At 44.8% G+C, this 25,000-nt stretch overlaps 1 protein-coding gene across 10 annotated transcripts in view; it reads right to left on the bottom strand.

The window, feature by feature from the left end:
- The window catches only part of CAMTA1 (calmodulin binding transcription activator 1), a 2,131,086-nt gene that overhangs the window by 42,874 nt on the left and 2,063,212 nt on the right, over nucleotides 1-25,000 (bottom strand). For all 10 annotated transcript variants that reach the window (XM_082273273.1, XM_082273274.1, XM_082273270.1 and 7 more), the window contains 6 exons: nucleotides 24,315-24,817; nucleotides 20,255-20,442; nucleotides 18,621-18,867; nucleotides 14,444-14,515; nucleotides 7,070-7,090; nucleotides 3,453-3,646 (listed from right to left, as the gene is read on the bottom strand). In XM_082273273.1, coding sequence (XP_082129399.1) covers nucleotides 3,453-3,646; nucleotides 7,070-7,090; nucleotides 14,444-14,515; nucleotides 18,621-18,867; nucleotides 20,255-20,442; nucleotides 24,315-24,817 — 1,225 coding nt within the window. The remainder of the gene's footprint in view (nucleotides 1-3,452; nucleotides 3,647-7,069; nucleotides 7,091-14,443; nucleotides 14,516-18,620; nucleotides 18,868-20,254; nucleotides 20,443-24,314; nucleotides 24,818-25,000) is intronic.

Genomic DNA, 25,000 nt, shown 5'->3' with positions numbered 1-25,000 from the left:
TGCTAGGACAAGTGGAGTTTCTCATCTTTTCTCTCGCATAAGCAACGATTGCCACAAATAATAATTTCGCTGTCTCTAGGAGGGGCGCTCTTTCCAATGACCAGCAATATAAGAGGAAATATCTAACCCAGACTTTCTCAACTAGGGTTTCTCCAGAATTGCTAGGGCTTCCTTGAGAAATAAATGGTGGGCTGACTTCACAGCTGTGATTTGTAAGATTTTGGGTCCAGCATCAATGGGCAATGCCACTGGCCTAGGACCAGTGGAGTTTTTTATCTTTTCTCTCGCATAAGTAACGATTGACACAAATTATCATTTTGCTGTCTCTAAGAGGGGCACTCTTCCCAATGATCACCAATATAAGGGGAAGTATCTAACCCAGAATTTCTCAACTAGGGTTCCTCCAGAATTGCTAGGGCTTCCTTGAGAAATAAATGGTGGGCTGACTTCACAGCTGTGCCTGTATTATTTTGGGTCCAGCATCAATGGGCAACGCCACTGGCCTAGGACCAATGGAGTTTTTCATCTTTTCTCTCCCATAAGCAACGACTGACACAAATGATCATTTTGCTGTCTCTAAGAGGAGCACTCTTCCCAATGATCACCAATATAAAGGAAAGTATCTAACCCAGAATTTCTCAACTAGGGTTCCTCCAGAATTGCTAGGGCTTCCTTGAGCAATAGGCGGTGGGATGACTTCACAGCTGTGCCTGTATAATTTTGGGTCTGGCATCAATAGGCACAGCCAGTTGCTAGGACAAGTGGAGTTTCTCATCTTTTCTCTCGCATAAGCAATGATTGCCACAAATGATAATTTTGCTGTCTCTAAGAGGGGAGCTCTTTCCAATGACCACCAATATAAGAGGAAATATCTAACTAGGGTTCCTCCAGAATTGCTAGGGCTTCCTTGAGAAATAAATGGTGGGCTGACTTCACTGCTGTGCCTGTATGATTTTGGGTCCAGCATCAATGGGCAACGCCACTGGCCTAGGACCAGTGGAGTTTTTCATCTTTTCTCTCGCATAAGCAGCGACTGACACAAATTATCATTTGCTCTCTCTAAGAGGGGCACTCTTCCCAATGATCACCAATATAAGGGGAAGTATCTAACCCAGAATTTCTCAACTAGGGTTTCTCCAGAATTGCTAGGGCTTCTTTGAGCAATAAGCAGTGGGCTGACTTCTCAGCTGTGCCTGTAAAATTTTGGCTCCGGCATCAATGGGTTAAACCAGTGGCCTAGGACCAATGGAGTTTCTCATCTTTTCTCTCCCATAAGCAACAACTGACACAAATTATCACTTCGCTGTCTCTAAGCGGGGCTTTCTTTCCAACGACCACCAATGTAAGGGGATATTCTTCTTCCCACTGAACAACAATGCAAGGGTACACATAAAATGATCCGTCTTGTGAGTCAGATATTCTAGGGATGCCACATTCCTTTATATCTAATTTATCATCTACAACTTACTGATCACACCAATGTATTGTGACCTGTCGCCTCCCTGATGAAACCCTGGATGCATGCTATGCTAAGCTTGGAGGGCATCTCCACCAATGGATTTTGGACCAATGTTTAAGTGGATTTACCATCCTACGGTGGTTTACGAGGATTATTTGACTCTGTATTAAAGACAGGAGCCTATAATATGGTTTTGTGTATTATTGTACTAGACCCAACCAACAAATATATTTACCTGTGGGGTCATCAGGGGGGCTGTCCCTGGCTTTGAGGGTTTACACGCCTGGTAACCCCTTTTGGTCCTGCTCTTTAATTACTTTGCTGGATGGTAGTCATCAACTTGGAGAATTTCAGAGCAGCCACTTCCACCCCCCCCCCCCCCCCCCATTATCTTCTGAAGAAGTGGAAAACTATCCAAGAAATGCATAGAGCTACACAAAGTCTATCCTAAACAGTCTGTTGGCTAATCTAAAGAAAGGTATACGTGTTTTTAGCCACTAAGTTATTATGATACTTACCATGTGACAGATGAAAGCATATGACAATTGGGGGTCTTGGTGTATGGTTTGATCTTAAGATGTTTTGTAACTGATTTTAATTGATGAATACATACAATAAAATGTCTGCAATTTTATATTATATTATTTAGTAAGTTGAGCCTCAAAAATGCCACTATTTTTTCTTTTTTATTGGCGATGTATTGTGACCTGTTGATGTATCCATTTGTAGGTTCCCTGAGATCTGAAAATTTTTGTAAGGGTTCCTCTGGGGTAAAATGTTTGAGACTGGCTGATCTAATCCAGTGGTCTCCAAACTGCAGTTTGTGGGCCAGATGCAGCCTCTTGCATGCCTTTATCTGGCTCACTGATATGGGGCACTACCCATGGCACCAATGATTGGATACTGTTCCTCCCACTGCTATCAAGTATGGGGCACCATTACCTCCACTGATGCCAAGGTATGTATACTGTTCCTCCCTCTGATACCAAAGATTGAGCACTAGCCCTTCCACTGACACCAACGGTGGGGCACTATTCCTCCCACTGACAGCAATGATGGGGTACTATTCCTCCCAGTGACACCTATGATGGGACACCAATCCTTGCACTGGCACCCACGAATGGACACTGTTCCTCTCACTGACACCAATGATGAGGCACTATTCCTCCTACTGACAGCAATGAATGGATACTATTCCTTCCACTGACAGCAATGATGGGGTACTATTCCTGCCACTGACACCAATGATGGGACACCATTCCTTGCACTGAGACCCATGGATGGACACTGTTCCTCCCACTGACACCAATGATGAGGCACTATTGCTCCCACTGACACCAATGATGAGGCACTATTCCTCCTACTGACAGCAATGATTGGATACTATTCCTTCCACTGACACCAATGATGAGGCACTATTCCTCCCAATGACACCAATGATGGGGCACTATTCCTCCCACTGACACCAATGATGGGGTACTATTCCTTCCACTGACAGCAATGATGGGACACTATTCCTCCCACTGACACCAATGATGGGGCACTATTGCTCCCACTGACACCAATGATGGGGCACTATTCCTCCCACTGACACCAATAATGGGACACCATTTCTTCCACTGACACCAATGATGGGCACTGTTCCCCCCACTGATACCAACAATAGAGCACTATTCCTCCCACTGACATCAACAATGAGGTACTATTCCTTCCACTGACACGGATGATGGGGTACAATTCCACTCCCTACTACTCCCTACTGTAATTTATTACTCCCACTGACCACCAAGCGGTGGACATTTTCTACTGCCACTTGCCGCAATCTTGCCCACTAAAAGTCTGTCCTTTGTTTAGAAAGTTTGGACACCCCTGATCTAACCAATAACATGACAACCAGGATTTCAGATATGTACAGAACCAATTCCCTGAGTCTATTACTCCCCAGAATTGGGATTTTTTTTTTACATTATTTAAGAAAACTTTAAATGCCCACCTCAGTTTCTGTTGAACGAGAGAAGTTGTCCGGCGCTTTTGCCGAATCCGGCCGCACTCTTTGTAGCTTCGGTAGTACTGCTGGATAAGCACCGCGGCACGCCGGCTCTGCTGAAATTTCTTCTGCTCATAGTAGCTTCTGAACTTGCTCTGGATGAGGATTGCAGCTTGTGTCATCTTTTTATAAAGTGCATACTGGAAAAGAAAAGGGTACTGCAGTTGGAAACCCAAAATGTTACCTTGTGTAGAAGTTTGGGAGACTGGGAGAAAGTAGTCACCCAAAAACGGAAAGTGATTAAACAAGAACGTTTATGGCAGGATTGTTAAGGAGTCTTTTAACCACTTGCAGACCAGCCGTAATACTTTTACTGCTGCAGGTCGGCTCTGTCCCGCGAAACAACGCACCTGTACGTTGCTTTGTGAGACAGTGGGGGCGCGCGCACGCGCCGATTGGCCACAGGGGGAGCCAATCAGTGGGTCAGGCAGACGCGATGTCCCCCGGGCACCCACGATCGTATGGAGACAGAACAGTGGTCTGCTGATGTAAACACAGCAGACCGCTGTTCTGATCCTGTGTTCCTCCTATTTAGAAACACAGGTCTCTGTGTTCATCCAGTAAGTAAATCCCCCACACAGTTAGAAAGCACCCCATAGGGACACATTTAACCCTTTCATCACCACTCATCTACTTAAAGAAGAAGTAAAGCTTCCTCTGTAACTTGTACCTATAGGTGATCCTATGGTAAGGCTTACCTATAAGTACTGTAAATATCTACTAAACTTGCACCATTTAGGAGATATTTACTTTTCATGCACCCAGTGACATCACTGACGCATGCGCTCTGAAGGAAGCGCCACCCGTGCCGTTCCTTCAGAGCCCTGTCCCGTGTGCATGCGCGGGAGTGACGTCATTGAGGCTCCAGCCAATCAGATGGCCGGAGGACACGAACCCAGAAGGAAGATGGGTTAACATGTCGGCCGTGTCAGCGGTGTGCGGGTGGCGCTGTGGGGGCTTCGTTTTAAGTATTTTATAATGAGCTAGTATGCAATGCACACTAGATCATTATGCATTTGTCTTTCAGGTTTTTATTCCTTTAATTTTATTTTTTTGAGGTTTACAACCTTTTTGAAAAGAATCCTTTAGATGAGCTTGGCCCTTCTATACGGAGCTCATAGGATCTACAGCACTATGCTTGGAGAATTCAGGTTAGTAGAATGAGGCCTTCATTTGCGTAATTGGGGAAATTAGCGGGCACTAATAGAGATAAATATAGGCATAAATAGCCGGTTCCTGAGCGGAGCATGTGACACAGCCGCCATGAATTCCATGTTTGCAGACAGGTGCACAGACTCTGCTGAGAGCCATCTGTCACTCCGCGTTCACAGCGCGATTGGTGACAATGCAAGCGCATTTATCTGTGGAAAATAGCTGGTCATCGAGAGCTATTTGTGCTAAAGGTCAGATGTAAAAATAAACCTGAAGACGCATATGAAAGAGACGTGGAGATTAACCTGGAGCTGCCAGTGAAGGCTTCAATGAGGTGAGGACATTGATCAAGCACATCGGAACCTGTGTGCTGATAAGGGGAATGACTGGCTGATAATGGGGCTAAAAGGCCCCCGCACACCCAGTATACGGGCAAGGCTTTATTCACATTCATGGTTAAAGGGTATCCCTACTTTTGCAGCCAGTTGGGATAAAACCTACACCTGCTTTGTTCTCATTCTGTGTCCTCCTCCCACCCCCCGGATTTTAGTTGTGTCTCCCCAAAACCTCAGCGATTGCATCCACTGATCATAAGCCAGTCTGATAGGGGCAATTGATGTACGGGGGTGGGGGGCTGTCTGATGCAAACAGTTAATGTAAGGGGGACTTTGATAAGAAAAATCCAAGTATGGGGGCACCTAATGTAAGGGGCACACTGATGGGGACACCTGATGTAAGGGGGCACTCTGATGGGGACACCTAATGTAAGGGGGCACTCTGATGGGGACACCTGATGTAAGGGGGCACCCTGATGGGGACACCTGATGTAAGGGGGCACTCTGATAGGGACATCTGATGTAAGGGAGCACTCTGATAGGGACATCAGATGTAAGGGAGCACTCTGATAGGGACATCAGATGTAAGGGAGCACTCTGATAGGGACACCTGATGTAAGGAGGCACTCTGATGGGGACACCTGATGTAAGGGGGCACTCTGATGGGGACCCCTGGTGTAAGGGGGCATTTTTATGGGGACACCTAATGTAGGGGGGAGCACTGATGGGGGCACCTAATGTAAGGGGGCACACTGATGGGGACACCTGATGTAAGGGGGCACTCTGATGGGGACACCTGATGTAAGGGGGCACTCTGATGGGGACACCTGATGTAAGGGGGCACTCTGATGGGGACACCTAATGTAAGGGGGCACACTGATGGGGACACCTGATGTAAGGGGGCACTCTGATGGGGACACCTGATGTAAGGGGGCACTCTGATGGGGACACCTGATGTAAGGGGGCACTCTGATGGGGACACCTGATGTAAGGGGGTACTCTGATAGGAACACCTTAATGTAAGGGGGCACTCTGATAGAGACACTTCATGTGAGAGAGCACTCTGATAGGGACACCTGATGTAAGGGGGCACTCTGATGGGGACACCTGATGTAAGGGGCACTCTGATGGGGACCCCTGGTGTAAGGGGGCATTTTGATGGGGACACCTAATGTAGGGGGGCGCACTGATGGGGGCACCTGATGTAAGGGGGCACTCTGATGGGGACACCTGATGTAAGGGGGCACTCTGATAGGGACATCTGATGTAAGGGGGCACTCTAATAGGGACATCCGATGTAAGGGAGCACTCTGATAGGGACACCTGATGTAAGGGGCCACTCTGATGGGGACACCTAATGTAATGGGGCACACTGATGGGGACACCTGATGTAAGGGTGCACTCTGATGGGGCACCTGATGTAAGGGGGCACTCTGATAGAGACACTTCATGTAAGAGGGCACTCTGTTAGGGACACCTGATGTAAGGGGGGGGGGGACTCTGATGGGGACACCTGATGTAAGTGGCATTCTGATAGGGACACCTGATGTAGGGGGGCACTCTGAAGGGGACACCTGATGTAAGGGGGCATTCTGATAGGGACACCTGATGTAAGGGGGCATTCTGATAGGGACACCTCATGTAAGGGGAAGACTCTGATGAGGACACCTGATGTAAGTGTTATTCTGACAATTGATGTAAGGGGGGGACTCTGTTGGGGACACATGATTTAAAGGTGAACACTAATTGGGTCCCTGATGTAAGGGGGGACTCTGATGGAAATTCTGATGTAAATGGGGACTCTGATGAGGACACACAGTGATTAGATAGGCTAGCTCCAGCCCTAGGACCCCATTGCTGCCAGGCCTAGGTGCTAACCGCTTAGCCATGGTGCTATCCCCTATTCCTGCTCTTTCCTAAACTAAACATTTTAAGCAATCACAGTAACACATTTTTGCCAAGAAAAAGTACGAAACAAGAAAATAATCATCAACAGGGATATGACATCCTTGCCCGGGTTATCCAGCCAACCCTACAGACACCAATCACCACTACATGAAACATGTTAGTCTTTACCTTCAAGGCTATCCATGTAAGCTTTGGAAAAGAATAATATAAAAGGATTAGTTGGAAAAGTGGAAACAAGCATGCAGTCCGGTTATCTTTTAATTATTTAAAGACATATTAAAAAAGTAAATAAAAGCACAACACACTGGGCGTCTGATGCTGCTGCGCAGCCATAAAGGTCTGTTATTCAGAGACGCAGAGGACTTCAACAATACATTGATGACTCGAACGTAATTAAGAACAACGCTTTAATATGCCTGGCCCCTGACAGCGGCTTCCTAGTATGGGCAATCATTCGACTGATCTCCGGACTGCCATAGAAGCGAGGCGGCCTGTTGGCTTTGATGTTTAATAATTCCAGCCTGTCGTTTTCTGCTTGATTGCTGTTTATGGCGACCATAAAACCTTAATGTCCGATCCCATTTAGCAATTTTTATTGAATATGCAACAAAGCAAAGTGGGCCTTCGACACGTTGTATGCGCATGTTCCTCCAAATTAATTTTATCTCGGCGGCGGAGGAAGAAAAAGAAAAACTCAGTAATGCGAACGCAACCGCCTTCAAAGTGAACCTGTCAATATGGGAGTTTCATTAAAGCTAAACCTCAGGCAAATGGCATACTTGCCAACTGTCCCGTTTTTGCCGGGACAGTCCCGGCAAATAGGAGCCTGTCCCGGGTAATTTATATTGTCCCTGGAAGCGTCCGTTTATCGGGCTGCCCGTAAATGTTACGCAGAAGTAGTGCAGCTGAATGGGAGAATTATTCCAACTCTGCTACTGTGGCCTTAAGTTTGAAATTCCCTTTTTAATTTCTTGTAATTCTCTCTATATTGAATAGACCCTATAATCTGATGATAAGTAGGCGGAGATAATTATGTGAAGTGGGTGGAGCTTCAGGGAAGTGGGTGTGGTAAATAATTGATAGCTGTGCTGCAAAGTGACCCTGGAATTTTTTTTCAAATGTTGGCAACAATGAATCAGCCAAATACAAATATATTGTAAATGGAAACTAACAGAAAGTTTGTATCCCCCCCTCCCCCCTCCAAAAAAAATATATAAAGGAGGCCAAAAGCATTTGTTTTCCTGTCTATCCAGTTCTGAGATTGACACAGTTCTGCCTTACAGTACAGCCCAGTCTGGCAAGGTAGAAGACTTGATTTTGAATAAAAGCAGTATTAAACTCAAACAAAATTGTAATATATTGCAGCTTACCAATTCTTATATATGATGGCTGCATTTATTTTATTTTATTTTTTTTAGTCTTTTTTCCCTTTTTTCACCTGATGATCCTGTCAGTAAGTCTGTTATTTTTCTACTTCCTTTAACAGACCAAGCTGTCCAGCAAAGGTGGCAGTTAGAGAGTTGAGACAAACTGTTTACCACTGCAGGGGTGCTTACAATGATCAGCTTTCATTAATTTATGTAAAGCCATTATCCCAGAAAGAAATAAAAAAAATCGGTTATTATAACTGTTTATAAAATGTTAGCTGGAGTTTGCCTTCAGTTTGTTAGGGTATACAAATCTGCTAGTCTATCTAACGCTCCCCTCCCCTCAGACTGACAATACTGCTGTCCAAAGGTGTCTCTGTTGCTCCTCCATACAGAGTGGAGACACCCTAAAGCCCCGTACACACGTGCAGATTGTCTGCCGAACGATTGGCCGTCTTTTGTCCCCGGGCTGTCGTGTCCGCTGAAAAGTGCAAAAGACTGCACACGAATTTTGTCCGCCAACAACAGCCGACTGCAGAAGTGATGTCATGTGATGGTTAACTTTCCGTGTCTTTTTTCTTTTCTGAGCATGCCCAGTCTTGCTGATCTGCTGTTTGTCGGCCGAATTCTGTACTGACTGGCGAACAATCGGCCGTTCTGGTGTCGGCATACAAAAATTTTAATGCTTGCACGACAGATTCTGTTCGGCCGAAAGTGCGCTGTCGGCTGTCGGAAGCATCATACTAACAAGCCTACAATCGGCCGATCGGTCGTCGGCCGAATCTTTTCGGCCGACAATCTGCATGTGTGTACGGGCCTTTAGACAGGAAGTTTGTTATCGGCCATCAGGTGAAAACAAAGAAAAAAAAAAAATACAAGAGATGGTTAAAGGCTGTAAACATGATACAGGAGATGGTCAGAGACTGAGGACATGATACAGGAAATGGTCAGAGACTGAGGACATGATACAGGAGATGGTCGGAGACTGTAGAGATGATACAAGAGATGGTCAGAGACTGCAGACATGATACAAGGAATGGTCAGAGACTGCAGACATGATACCAGAGATGGTCAGAGACTGCAGACATGATACAAGAGATGGTCAGAGACTGCAGACATGATACCAGAGATGGTCAGAGACTGCAGACATGATACAAGAGATGGTCAGAGACTGCAGACATGATAGAAGGAATGGTCAGAGACTGCAGACATGATACAAGAGATGGTCGGAGACTTTAGGCATGATACAGGAGATGGTCAGAGACTGCAGACATGATACAAAGAATGGTCGGAGACTGCAGGCATGATACAAAGAATGGTCGGAGACTGCAGACATGATACAAAGAATGGTCGGAGACTGCAGGCATGATACAAAGAATGGTCGGAGACTGCAGGCATGATACAGGAGATGGTCAGAGACTGCAGACATGATACAGGAGATGGTCAGAGACTGCAGACATGATACAAGGAATGGTCAGAGACTGCAGACATGATACAAAGAATGGTCGGAGACTGCAGGCATGATACAGGAGATGGTCAGAGACTGCAGACATGATACAGGAGATGATCAGAGACTGCAGACATGATACAAGAGATGGCCAGAGAGTGCAGACATGATACAAGAGATGGTCAGAGACTGCAGACATGATACAAGAGATGGCCAGAGACTGCAGACATGATACAGGAGACTGTCAGAGACTGTGAAAGTGATATAGGAGTTGGAGACTGGGGACATGCTTCAAGAGATGTATAGATCAGAGACACGTTACATAAGCGCTGATAGAGATCACTACTACAACAGGGCAATAGGGAAAAATTGATTAGTGTCTGCAGGGGCCCCAAGGGCCACACAAAAACTGCCAAAGGAACACATGTGGCACAGGGATCTAGATAGGTAGATAGATAGATAGATAGATAGATAGATAGATAGATAGATAGATAGATAGATAGATAGATAGATAGATAGATAGATAGATAGATAGATAGATAGATAGATAGATAGATAGATAGATAGATAGATAGATAGATAGATAGATAGATCGATAGATCGATAGATAGATCGATAGATAGATAGATAGATAGATAGATAGATAGATAGATAGATAGATAGATAGATAGATAGATAGATAGATGATTTGTTCATCCAACAAATGGCTGGAAAGTAACTTTTATCACTTCTCTGATTGGCTACATTTAGGCTTTTCGTGTAAAATCTAAAAATAATTTCATTAAAAAGAATTTACAAAAAGCACATTACATAATATTCTTCTCTCATCTGAGGAAGCTTCGATTGGATTGATATTTTTAGCTCTCAGCCCATTAAACTCCTCTCTCATTTTACCTCCAAGAGTCTGCCAGGCCAAAGACCGCAATTCCCTTTTCAATGATGCCAATTACACACACACCCCGCGGACCGCGTTCCCTTCTTTTTTTTAATTCATCCGAACGACGGCTTTATAAATAGGAATCACTTCATTTCACTTCGAGGGAAGTCAGTCTGTTCTGCTAATTTAGCCTTCTCTTTAGAGCTAAAAACGGATCGCAAAAACACGGAGCGTCCGCCATGGCTTATTGTCACCACTCAGCAAATCATTTCCGATAAGCGTGGCGTCTACGTATTTATTTTTACCCCCCAGTGTGTCTGTGACGATGAAAGTAGATGTTAAATAGAAGACAATGGATGTGGATAGAGACTCGTTATTATGGGAGTAAGATGTCCTATGAGAAGGACGCGGGTCGTGCTCGTTTCTACCGCTTTAGGCAGCATGGAAAATATTTTTGGCTTCATTATTATTTTATATCCATGTGGCGTTAAAGCTACTACTTCATTATATATACTGAAAATGTTTCTCTTTTTTTTTAATTTTAAAAGCCTTTATGAGTATATATGAGTATATATAAACCTGGCATGTCACAGTACACAGCAATATAGAGATAGAGCATCAGCTCCATATTTTATCATTAAGAAGCAGTCTTTGAGCTCTTGCCAAATGACTGACTAAGCTGAGATGTCTTCAGTCTGCTGCAAGCAGGAAGGAGAATTTCCTCAGTCTCCTCTATAGGAGATTGCAACATTGTGACTTTGTAACGTGTCCCAGGGTTAGAGGGAATTGCACAGGAACAACAAAGCAACACGTTGACCTAAATGTATCCCCTCCGTTCTTTATGCTCACCTTCCTTTTAGTGCCCCCGATTTAAAGAGGAAGCAAACTGTTCCCTTTTTTTTTTCTTTTTCTTCCCTGCAAAGTAAATGCATCGCATACTAGCACATTATGTGACACTTACCTCCAAACTAAGCCCTCGTCGTCCTCACTGGCGGCTGCATCCATCTTCTTCCTTCCTGGACTGCGTACTCCGGCTATGCTAATAGCTGGGAGCTGCGTTAGGTCATTCCCACGCATGCGCGTGGGAGCCGCCGGTCATGGCACAGGGCTCTGAAGAAGTGGCACAGGCGGACGTTTCTTCAGAGCACATGCAGCCAGTGACGTCATCGGCTGCATGAAATCTAAATATCTCCTAAGGAGATATTTACAGTACCTATAGATAAGGCTTATTAAAGGCTTACCTATAGGTAAGGTAAAAGTTGGTTTACAACCACTTTAAGGATAAGTTCAAAATTGTACGTCTTATCGTCACGAAGAGAAGTGCTGCCCCCTAGGACTCATTTACACTTGCTTCGACTTTAACACACTTTAAAGCTCCTTGCACTTCCACATGGTTTTTTATGTGTTTTTTATGCTTCTGTGATGCTTTTATGAAGCTTTAATGAAGCTAGGCAAATGCCCTGTCTCTGTGTTGATTTTTGATTTTTTTTAAAAGGGCCCCATAGAATTCTAGCTCAGTAGTACCCCCACTCAGCAGATCCCCATCTCATTGTTACCCCTGTTTAGCAGATCCTCAACTCATTAGTAGCCTCCTTCAGCAGATCCCCAGCTTATTTTTTACTCTCTTTCAGCAGATGCCCAGGTTATTAATACCCTCATTCAGCAGATCCCCTGCTCAGTAGTAACCTGCAGCTCTGCTGATTCGCCCACTCAGGAGTAACCCCCAGCTCTGCTGATTCCCCACTCAGTAGTAACTCCCATCTCTGCTGATCCTCCTCTCTCTCTGGTCCCCGCTCACCTCCCGCTATATTGCTCCCAGGCTGCTCACCACTCAGTAATAACCCCCAGCTCTGCTGATTCCCCACTCAGTAGTAACTCCCAGCTCTGCTGATCCTCCTCTCTCTCTGGTCCCCACTCACCCCCCACTATATTGCTCCCAGGCTGCTCACCACTCAGTAGTAACCCCCAGCTCTGCTGATTCTCTGGTTTGCTGATCTTCCTCTCTCTCTGGTCCCTGCTCACCTCCCGCTATATTGCTCCCAAGTTGCACACTACGTGTGACATTGCTAGTTTTTCTTTGGTCCCCCAGCTCCACTGATCCTCTGCTTCTCAGTACTCTATCTCTGGTCCCTACACCTTCTGCTTCAGCGTTCCCATGTTGCACAGCATGTGTGCCGTCTGCTAGTTGCTCCAGTTTAGACCCCGCTGACCTTCCTGTTGCTCCACACTGTACACCAGATGTGACGTCTGCATAAGAGATTTACAGAATATATACAGTACATGAACCGGAAGTTACTGCTGATGAGTTCTTTACGGTTCTTTTGTTGGTTTCCCAGTGCATCCTAGGATATCTCATACCAGCAATACCTCCATAACAAAGCAAAGCTAAAGCTGAATAAAAGCCTCTCAAAAGCTGCAGGTGCTGTGAGCGAGTGTTGTCATAGACTTCTATGGAGGCTTCGGAGATGCTTTGAAGCACCAAGAAAGAGACATGGTGGATCATTTCTGAAGTGAAGCAAACACAACGTGTGAACAGGACTGTAAGCTAACCCTTTTATTTAGTGATAGAAGCTTTGATTGGCATTCAGAGTGCTTTAAAAAAAGCGTGTCCAAAGCAACATTTTGAAGCAAGTGAAAATGAGCCCTTGGCAGGCACATGATGGTGCCATTAAAGACACCCACACTATCTGCAAACACATATCTTTGCGCACACCCAGATAAGTTTCCAGCATTTTTGGAAAAGAGATTTCCACGTTTCTGACACCTAGGGCAGCCCATTACAATGAACGGGCTTCCCTACATGACACACACAGTAACATGCTGAAAACGCGCACACTTGATCACACCTGTTGGTGTAAGCCAAGCCAAATTGAATGAGAAGGCAGTGACTCCTCCCCCTCCCTCCTTGCAGCATGTCTGAAAGTGAACAGCTACTATGAATACTGCTGCGAATACTTTCTTATGGGTGCACCCTGTATATAATTACTGTATATGACATGCTGACTCAAAGAGGTTCCTCATTAGCACAGCAGCTATATTGTGAGGCTTTGGCCCCTTTCACACGGGCGTTCCAATCCGATCCGATCCGCCTGTCAGTTTTTTAGGCGGATCTGATCGGATGCTCCATGCATCCCTATGGGGCAGTGGATGTCAGCGGAGACATTTCCACTGACACCCGCTGCTATCCGATCCGATCCTGTCCGTGAAATCCGGACGGATGGAAACCCTATTTTCCATCCGTCTGGTGGATCAGATCGGATGAGAACGGACAGGCGGTCCATCCTCATCCGATCTCCCATAGAGGACAGTGGGGATCTGACAGCTCAGTCTCTGCACACAGAGTGGAGACGGAGCTGTCATCCGCCTGCTCAGCGGTGATCGGCGGATCGATCCCCCCACTGAGCAGAACGGACTCCCTTACATGTGAAAGGATCCTTAAGCTGCTTTCTAGGTATGCTTAGCGATCCGCCTGCTGGATGCAAATGGTAAATAAAATAAAATGGTAAATATCAAATATTCACATGCAGCATTTTTATTTACCTGGTAAAGGTATACCAACTTAAATTTTTAGATTTATTTTAGTACTAAAGAAGAACAAACTAATAACAATCATTATATATACATTTTACTAAAAACCTCTACATTTCTCAACTAATTCTACATTTCTACCTATGAAAGTTCCCCTTTAATTCCATTATCTTATTGGATTTTCTTGGATTGCCTTAGGCAATGAACCAGTCCTACTTTCCAGGTATATTTTAGGAAAAGCTTGTTTAGCATTAAATTTACACTGGGACCAGAAATCATTTTATTCTTTTTTTTTTTTTACTGCACAGCAAATGCCAAATTACCTGTTTGTACTTTCTGTAGCAGCGTTGAATGACGGCGGCAGCCACGTCCTGTTGTTCTCTAAGTGGACGACCCTGGACGGAGGGGAGAAAGGAGCAGAGTGAGTGCAGATAGGGATTCTGCTGACAGAAGGGCGGGGGGACCTGCTCTTCTATCCCTATCACAAGCAGGGGGTGATGAGGAATAGCGTTTCTTTAAAATATATAAAATTTATATTTTTGGAAAGTGTTGGAAAAATAAATGCTGCTCTATGTAAAAATCCAATCTACAGACTTTTGTAGGCAAATTATTAATGTCTGGGAAGGTTCTTATCTATCCAGGTCACAGTATATCTGGCAATAGTAGCTAACATTCAACTGGACTTGTTCTGTAATGTTGACTTTGTAGCTTGTCCAAGCCACTTCTTCTGTTCTAATAATGGGTGTTAGGACAATACCCCCACATTAATAACCAAACACCTAGCACCAACACCTTGATCCATTTACAATGAAAAAGCAGATGTTATTGGCCAAAAACGGATATTGTGGAATCCCTCTGTACCAGTTACATAGGTGCTTCCACAATTTTTACCAGTCCCATCCTATCTTTAGACAAGTGGTTCTCAACCACTGAGCCATGGTCCACTTCCAGAGCTGCGTCCTCGCTCTTTCCGGGCCTCAAGTCAGCTGCAGATCCCATAATTCTTTGGAATTTTTGAGGATCTAGACCAGAGGCGTAACTAGAATCTTCAGGGCCCCGCTGCAAGAAACCATGCAGGGCCCACCCAGACCCCTGGCCGGGGCTCTTCCCTTCAAGTCTGGGACTCTTCCCACTGATCCTGGGGCCCTTTAATCTCGTTACAGGGCAGGAGAGGGGAGGTAGCACAGTGTGTGGGGGGGGGGGGGACCAGGGGAGCACACAGGGGCCCAGAGACAGCAGAACACAAGTGAACTGGATAGGAGGAGTGGCGGGGGCAGCGTACAGAGGAACCAATCTCCTCCATTTTCCTCCTGTAGCTACAGGAGGAAAAAGGAGGACAGTGATTTCTCTACATGCTGCCCCTGCCGCCTCTCCTATCCAGGTGTACAGGGGAGCCACACAGGCTCCCTGGAGCATGGGGCCCGGTTGCAACTGCAACCCCTGTAGTTACGCCCCTGATCTAGACATCAGTGTCACACCAAAACACTTCCTATTAGTCCTTCTGTATTAGAAGGCACGCCAGACCGCTGCCACGCTACAAGGGTAATACAGAGGATACCAATACCAGTGTACACAGGAGATTACATACACATCTCTCCGACCCCTTGCCTTAGCAACCAACGCTCATCGCCCTGTGCCAGGTGGGCACCATTAAATGTAAGCAGACAATTTTACAGTCTTTTATTGAATATTTTAAATAAACAGTATTAGAGTCGGTTCACACTGAGACGACACGACTTCGGGGGGCACTGCTGTGCACCCCGACTTGCAGGGACTTCACATAGTGCAAGTCTATGCAAGTCACTCCGAGGTCGCCCCAAAGTAGTTCAGGACCCTTTTTCTAAGTCGGAGCGACTTGTGTCGCTCCTATTAGAACGGGTCCTGTACTATTCAATGGACCGTGACATACCACGACTTGTCAGGCTGACAAGTCGCCTGACAAGTCGCGGCAGTGTGAATGGGTTCTTACACTATATTTGGCTTTACATTGTCTCACTGCATATCGGCTTGAGATCTGCCAATGATTTAAAGGATAAGGAGGAGTGAGGAGAAGGAGGAGTTTATTTCACATATCATTTCCCAATTCCATGGTTAATAAAAAAAAAAAAGAGATGAGGAGTGGAGGAGTTCTGATGGTTTGATCCACCCTATATGAATAGGATCAAAGGCGCTTGAGGTCTGTGTGACCTGGTGAAATCTGGTAAGAGGCATTGATTACCACTAATCACTCACTGGAGCACCTGAACAAAGAATATTGATTCCTACATCACTGCATGAACTTCAACCACAGTTCACTATTGATGCACTATTTATCCGAATATTGTATTTAACAAATTCACTAATTTATCTTATTTATAATATATGGAATTTATTAATTTATTTATCAGCACAATTTTCTTGAATTACTATTTATATTGAATCAGCACTCAAATTTTGCACCACTGAAGCACTTTATTTATGTATTAATACCGTTTCTGTATTGTTTTTGACATAAGAGTAGTAATTGTTTCTCACACATTGAGTAAGCACCTTATACTGATTTATATTTATTCACATTTGAGGAATCATTCACACTAAATTGTACAAAACACATACAAACGTTTTTACGTTTTACCTATACCAGCAGGGGAGGACTGGGCTAGGGGGCAATTGCCCCCCAGGCCGCTCTGATGCCCTTTAAAAAGGCTGCACCACTTCTGCCACCGACACGCCTAAAGGATTCCTGGTGAAGAGAAGTAAAAAGTCCCCACTGCTGACCTACTGAGTGCAGGATGAAGACAAGGACAGAGAGCAGGACTCTCCCCCAGCATGGATGGTATAAACTGTGTCTGAGCAGAGGCCGGTTCCATGCCCCACTGGAGACTCTCCTCCCCCAGGCAGCCCCAACCGAGCTGTCCCAGGTCCCCCCAACTGCTTCCTGCGGGCCAGGTCGGGAATCCGGATTCGGACGGTGAGAGGAGAATACCTGGAGCCAAGCTTCAGCCTGGAATGGGGGTCAGGAGGAGACAGGGAAGAGAGAATGGGAAGAGGGCTGAGTTGCTGCACCATGGGCCTCTGATTTGTACTTGCCCCCTGGGCTGAAAGTTGCCAGTCAGCCCCTGTATACCAGCACCCATTTCTTTCCACCTTTCAATGCTATTTGTATCTCATACAATTAAAGGGGCAGCAGGTATAATATAGACTGCAAATAAAAGAATCAGGCGCCTTCATTGTGAAACAGTTTAAATGTGAAAGTTAGCATTCCAGGAATGTAACTGTTTTTTGAAACTGTTAAATTAATGGATTTTGTTCTGTTTTAAAGCTGTGTGTGTCGCAATCTGTTAAAGAAATCTTCAAACAATTGGATCAGGTCAAATATACTACTAATGTCTATTTCTAATATTTAGTTTTACATGACTTTATAGAAAACAGTTAATAAATATAACTTTACGCCAGAATACGATCGTATTATGGACACCGACACTAGTCAGATTACATAGACTATGGACCCCCTGGTTCTTACATTCATGTGTGTGGCCTCAAGGTTTCCTGACTCTCACAAAGGGGGCCATTGGTGGGTAGATGTGTGTGTGGATGGGGTGGGGGGGGGGGGTATCCCACTCTCCCGACCAGGTTCTTCCCTCTACTCTCTTTTTCTTTCCTTTTTTTTTTTTCTCACTCTTTTCCTATTCCCTTCCCTTTTCTTTCTATGTTCAATATATTAGTTCCAACTGAGGCTGCCAGTTGGACTGTCAGCCTACTAGACGCACCTATCCACCACTGAGGTTACGTACTCTTGATCTCTCGATTTGTGAACACTTAGCTTCTGAGCAAATTCCCACCCTCTCCCTCTTGTTTTAAGACTTCAGCTCAACAGCTTATGGTTATGAACTGTTTTTGGCTTTCTCGATGGCCTTCGAAATCCTGGCCATAGGGATAAAGCATCCATCCCTGTTGATGTCTTTGAAAACCATTGGACTTCACATGCTTTTATTACAATAAGTGATGTTTTTGCAAACGGATGTTATTAATTATTGTAGTAACTGCACCTGTATATACACTTTCAGGCTTTTGGGCCCATGTATCTGCACCCTTTTTTTCAAATAAAATATTGTGTTAAGTTCTGAATTCTACTTAAACAGGATAGTTCGATATGGATCAGACGGCTTGATTCCAGTTGACGTCTGACATACTGATATGATACATGGATGTTGTTGGTGATTACTACTTTCAGATGCCATTATTAGACACATGTTGTTCTGTAATTGGGTTTATATGCATCATTTTCTGGAATCCTATAATTGTTACTGATACGATTATATTTTGATGTCATTAATTCTTTCTTGACAATTGTTCAAATTTCAACCTTTTGTATGTTATTTTGCAAAAATTTTAATAAAAAATATTGGAAATTAAAATATTGTGTGAAGAAAAAAAATAAATGAAACTTAGCCCACAGGACTGACATAAAAAGGTTCAAGGTCCAGAGCTACGGTATTCAAATATGCAGTTTTGGCGCACCTTGTACTTTCGGAACACGGTCTGGACAAGTTTAGCAGCTTCATAGAGTTCTCTCTGTTCGTGATCCGAGAGGGTCAGCTGGGCAAATTCATTCTCAACCTTCTCATTGGTGGATGCGCTCAGGAATTCCGACCAATCAGCAGCAGTGGGCAGACTGGGCTTCTCGAAGGTGGTTTCACTCACAGGGGAGCAGGCAGGGCTTAAGCTGGTGTTCGAAGAAGGTGTCAGCGGTTCACTGTAGAGCGACCTGTGTATAACAAAATTAATCTTTGTTAATATTTTGGTTAAAGTTTTGCTAAACCCCAAACTTTTATTTTCTTGGACAAAGTACCCCAAACTTTTATTTTCTTGGACAAAGTAGGGAATGGTTAGCAACCCTGGCAGGTTTTCTGTCTGAGTTTCCTGGGGGGGATTCTCTGTATTTGTTCTACTAACCATTTTCTCCAGGACTGAAAGTGATTGGATTGGAACGGGAATAGGAAAATCCTCCTATGGGGACATGCGGATACTTGTTACATCGTTACATAGTAGGTAAGGTTGAATAAAGACAATAGTCTATCCAGTTCAACCTGTGTTGGTGTACGTGTGTCAGTGTCGACAATCATTTACCATATCCCTATATATTGTGTGCACTAAGATGCACAACCACGAGTCATAAAAGTATCAATACTCTACCCTGACACCACCAATTGTGGAAGAGAGTTCCACCTCCTTATCGCCCTGACAGTGAGAAACCCTGTGCGCAGCTTCAGGTTAAACGGCTTCTCCTCCAATCTCATTGTGCCCTCTTACAGTCCCCTGAGACTGAATAGTTTTTTTCCTATGCTGGGATCACCATTGAGGTATTTGCAAATCACTATCATGTCCCCTCTCAAGCAACTCTTCTCCAGTGAGAATAAATTTACTGCTTGTAGTTGTTCCTCGTAATTGAGGTCCTCCAATCCCTGTATTCATTTAGTTGCCCGTCTTATTACTCTTTCTAGCTCCAGCACATCCTTCATGAGGACTGGTGACCAGAACTTGATAGAACACAGCAGATGTGGCCTTACCAGAGTTTTATAAAGTGGCAGGATTATAGTTTTATCTCTGCACTGCAGTATATCCTCTTTATATACATGATAATATTCTGCCGGCGTTGGTTAGATGGTTTGCGATGACAACCATCTAAGATTGTATTTCCCTTACTTTGGATCGATTTGATCTCACTTGCTGTGGCAGCAGTGCTAGTTACATTTAACTCTTTTGCAACCACATCTTAAAGGGAAACTTTCATAAAAAAATGCTAGGAGATAGATACTTTGCACGTCTTTTCTGCTAAGAAAAACACTTTCCCTGTTCTCCTAGCATTTTTTCTTGCACAAGGCATACACACATTGCTATGTAAGCTCCAGGCCCATTTCCAGCATCTGTGGGATCCAAAGGATGGGACCGGGACAATATACAGTAGCTCCTGCTAGCATATGCAGTGAGATTCAGTTACCCACAGCAACAACTTGCAGATCAATAGTAAGCTTGCTTTAGAATACAAGGTTCACAGATAATCAGGGTGCTCTAACCCACGGCAGCCAATCACAAATTCACTTTCATTGGCACAAATTCAATTGTTTACGTAAGCAATTTAGTTAGTTACTTACCGTATCTGTGCAGCACTAGGTAAGTGATCAACATCAGCGAGGTAACTGGCCAGCCAGCTCATGGTAGTACTAAAAGCAGCAGTGTCTGACCTCTCCACCAATGGAGACTCCATAGGTACAAAATTCTCCCGTTTGATGCGGTCAGGAGTCGCTTCAATGATCTGTTCCGCCAAATTCATCATGTTGACCTGGGTGAGAGAAAGGCAAATTAGAACCATGCAAAGGCTGTGAGGAACAACCAACTTTTTTGTGCAGCATTCAGGTGCCTCTAACTAGGAGATTCAAGTGCACAGTTCTGGATTTTAGCTTTTGTCTTTGGCTCTTCCTTAGCTCTAAAACATACAAAAGAAAACCCCCCCAAAAACACCAGCCTGGGCCAGTGGTTGTCAACTTACAAGGTCTAGGAGGCCTTAACTGCAGGCCGTGACATCATCAAAGGACTGCACAGTAAACTGTATAAAATGCTAATAATGTGGTCTCTAAACTGCGGCCCTTCACTAGCCTTCCATCTAGCCCTTGGAGCACTATTCCTTCCATTGGTTAACAACAGTGGGGCATAGTTCCTGTTACTGACAACAGCAATGGGGTACTATTACTTCCACTGATACCAATGATGGGGCACTCTTCCTCCTACTGATACCAATAATTAGGCACTATTCTTCCCGACACCAATGATGGGGAACTATTCCTCCCACTGACATCAATGATGGGTCACAATTCATCCCACTGACACCAATGATGGGGCACTATTCCTCCCACTGACATCAATGATAGGGCACTATTCCTCCCACTGACATCAATGATGGGTCACAATTCATCCCACTGACACCAATGATGGGGCACTATTCCTCCCACCGACATCAATGATAGGGCACTGTTCATTCCAACGATACTAATGATGGGGCACTATTTCTTCCTCTGATACCAACAATGGAGCACTATTCCTCCCACTAACACCAGTGATGGGGCACTATTCCTCCTACTGGCGCCAATAATGGGGCACTATTCCTTCCACTAACAACAATGATGGGGCACTATTTCTCCCAATAACAACAATGATGGGGCACTATTTCTCCCAATAACAACAATGATGGGGCACTATTCTTCCCACTGATACCAATGATGGGACACTATTCCTTCCACTGACACCAATGATGGGGTTTTATTCCTCCCAGTAACACCAATGATGGGGCATTATTCCTTCTCATACTGACACCAATGATGGGGCACTATTTCTTCTCCTACTAACAACAGGTACTATGTAACTAACAACCAAGCCTGAGGCATTGTTTACCCTTACTGATGCTAGGCCCAAGACATTTTCTACACCCACTGGACACAATCCGCCCCCCCTGAAGTCTGAAGGACAGTAAACTGGCCCTTTGTTTTTAAAGTTTGGAGCACCCTGCTATAGAAAAATGTGAGAGATATCAAGAATTGGTGAAATCTGCTGCAGAAGGCAGTTAGACGGTTGTTACAACTTAATAGGTATAGGGGGCCTTAAGTGCAGCCAATGACCCCATCCAAGGGCCCCACATAGTATTCAGTATTTGTAATGCTACAAAAGATTGTCAGAGACAGTGACCAGGTGTATTGAGAAACCTGCTGCGGGAGACAGCCAAAAACTGAAGATATTGTAAATGAGACTGCTGGAGATAACTGCCACTGCAGCCTCTTTACAGTACATGTGAATGTCCCCTTGCTGGAGGTTCAAGAGCCATGTAGCAGGCATCAAAGGGTTGCATGCTGGACATCAGAGGTGTAGGTAACACCTAGTAGAGGAAAAGAGGAGCACTGGTTCACATTAGACCACCAATCATTGCCACATCCCTATGTAGGTAACACCTGTATTGCTGTTCCAAGTCTTTCATGAGACCACGTACTGATGCTCATTCCTACCTTCCTCAATGTTAGCCATTCCTAGTATGGTGTACCTTAAGGAGACTCGAACAGGCAGCAAAAAAATTTTTTTACCCATCTGGCATTTTTAGAATCTCCAGCTTCTATTTGATGTCTTTAATGAGCAGAATTTGAGGCCTGGAGTTAGGGCGGGTAAACAGCCTCTTGATACGAGTGGCAGCACCTAACCTACTGTATCTTGTTAGAGTTATGAAGTATCACTATGAATGGAGCTGGCATACAGAGAACATTCATCACTGCAGCTTGGCCGCTGTCTCAGGGGGTTCCGGAGATAATGAACTCCGGCGATCAATCTCCAGACGCTTGAATGAGGCCGCTGCCAGTTACAGAGAAATTTACTGCAAGGGCTGATCAAGCCGTGACAACCGCCAGCTCGACCTCTGCTGGGCTCTACATACCGAATGGCAACACCACAAGACCGAACGAGCCCAGAAATTTTATGTCACCATCCAAAATGTCAGAAAAGAATGTCAAGGCAAGAAATAAGATTTTGGTCCAATTTATAAAAAGGCCCAGTACTGCAATGAAGAACCAGTGCCATTAACACTTCTGAACACTTTTAAATAAAGCAGCCGCTCTCTAAGGGAAACCTGTGCTGACAGAGTATAGGGAATGCTATTGCTGAACCCCTCCTGTTTATGCTATTCGCTTGGCTTCCATGCTGATCTTTGACAGCCAACCATCAAGGAAAGACAAAGAAAGAGTTAGAACTGGTTTGCATACTTGTTCTGGGCCACTGGTTCAATGCATTGGATGAGAATGACGGCCAGATAACTAGCATGTTCAAAGCAAGAGTGTGGGTGGGGGACAGCATGGCGCGGTGGCAGAAAACATTAAGAGTCCCAGTGCAGAGGAACAGAATTATATTGTAATTGAAGTTTGGCAACACAGACCAGGCCCGGCGGGAAGGCAACCCAACCGGGAGAACTTAGAACATTGATATGTCAGTAGAAGTATGCCTCAAGTGTGCCAACATAGTCTGCCTCAAGGGGTGGAATATGGTCTGGCCAGTTTGTATCTAAGTGGGGTGACTTCCAGAAAGATGGCATTTCCCTGTGCTTTTCCTACTCCTTTGGAACTTCTCCCTGATGCCAAGCACTTTCCCCGCCAGACAGGTAACTTGTCCCTAATCTAGCCACACGCAAAATGCACGCCAAACTAGGGAGCCAGGGACTTAAACAGACTCTGCTTGACCCAAGATGGCCACCAAATTGTAATTGAAGGTCGTCAATACAGAACAGGCCTGGTGGAAAAGCAACCTGACCGGGAGAACGTATAACAGTGAGGGGGGTGGAATGCGGCCCAGCCGGTCTGTACCCAAGTCAGGAGGCTTCCAAAAATATGGCGTGTTCCTGCACTTTCTCTTCTCCTCTGAAACCTTTCTTCAATGCTAAGCACATTCCCTGACAGACGGCTAACCTGTTCCCACTCTAGCCAAGTGCAAAATGCATGCTGAAATAGGGAGCCAGGGTCTTAAATAGATTCTGCCTGACCCAAGATGGCCACCAAAGTCACGTGGGGTGCCAGCATCCAATTGGATACTGCCTCTCTGTGACGCTTGAATGAGGCCGCTGCCAGTTACAGAGAAATTTACTGCAAGGGCTGATCAAGCCATAGAGGAACTACGTTCATCTCAACTTCCTCCTCCACTTGCATTGCTGCTGCAACTGAGTGCCACCTGCAGTAGAGAAAAGAGACTGCATCTGCCTACAAGAGATAAGAAGCAGCAGCCTCTCTCAGGACAGGTTTCCAATCATTTGTAGACTAGACCAACACTTTAAAAGAATAGAACCGACATCATTAGTACATATATTTTCTAAGAGCATTCCCCTAGGATTTAAGGGACAATTTTGGACTTTTTTTGTAACCCTTTCATGTCCACAGGTAACTGAAGCCTGGGTCAAATTTAGAAGTATCAGAATGATTAATCTGAGTAAATTGCGTATCTTAAAAATTTTTATGTTTATTTTTTAAGAACATATAAACCAAAAATATAAAATGTGCAAGAAAAAATACATATTATTAATATTATAATATAAATTATTAAATGTATTTGTTTTTAATACTGTAATTGTATTTGACAATTAGGAGGTTAAACTGTGACACACTGCCATATGCTATAACCAATATGCAGTTTTACCTGGAGGTCATCTATATGTTGCAAGCAGTCTTCGTTCTCCATGTTCTCCCGGTAGGACAGGAGGTCAGGGTCTACCATTTCTCGCTCTGACATCATCAAAACGTTCATCTGCTCGCTCCGACGCAGCCTATGGCTCACAGTGTCCTTCCCGTGCCCTGTGACCTTTGCACTTCCCGTTACCTGTGCCGCGGAAACCCCCAGGTACAGGTCTTTGGGGTTCCACTTGGGAGCTCTGTAGACAGATGCATCTGCGGTGCGCTGCGGCAGTTCCCTGGCGAAGTGCCGCATTTCCTCGCTGTGGGCGGTCTCTGACAGAGGCTGCTTGGTTCCGGAGCTCTGCTTCCTGGAAGATGGCTGCTCCAGGCTCAGGGCTGTCGCAATCACCTTCTCCTGTCGGGCTTGAAAATACTCAGGGTTTAATTTGTGTTTTTTAGCAGCAGGGTAATCTTTTGGGTTCTCACTACTGTAGTAATTGGAAGGCTCGGACCTTGGTCTTCTTAATTCTGTAAGATATGATATAGCAATAAAAAAATGTCATATTGATAGCAAAGGGAACAATTTAGTCAATGTTCAGGGCATAAATACAGAGGGGCGGAATTGTAAAAGGATACAAAAAGTTTAGCAGTTTCTTGGCCACCATGACACTCACTTTTAGTCATATTACACCACTACACCACTGGGCGGCA

The sequence above is a fragment of the Pelophylax lessonae genome, assembly GCF_965119305.1.
Source record: "Pelophylax lessonae genome assembly, chromosome: 12".
Lineage (NCBI taxonomy): Eukaryota > Metazoa > Chordata > Amphibia > Anura > Ranidae > Pelophylax > Pelophylax lessonae.
The sequence above is the reverse complement of the archived record's forward strand: the minus strand, read 5'-3'. Positions and strand labels throughout refer to the sequence as shown.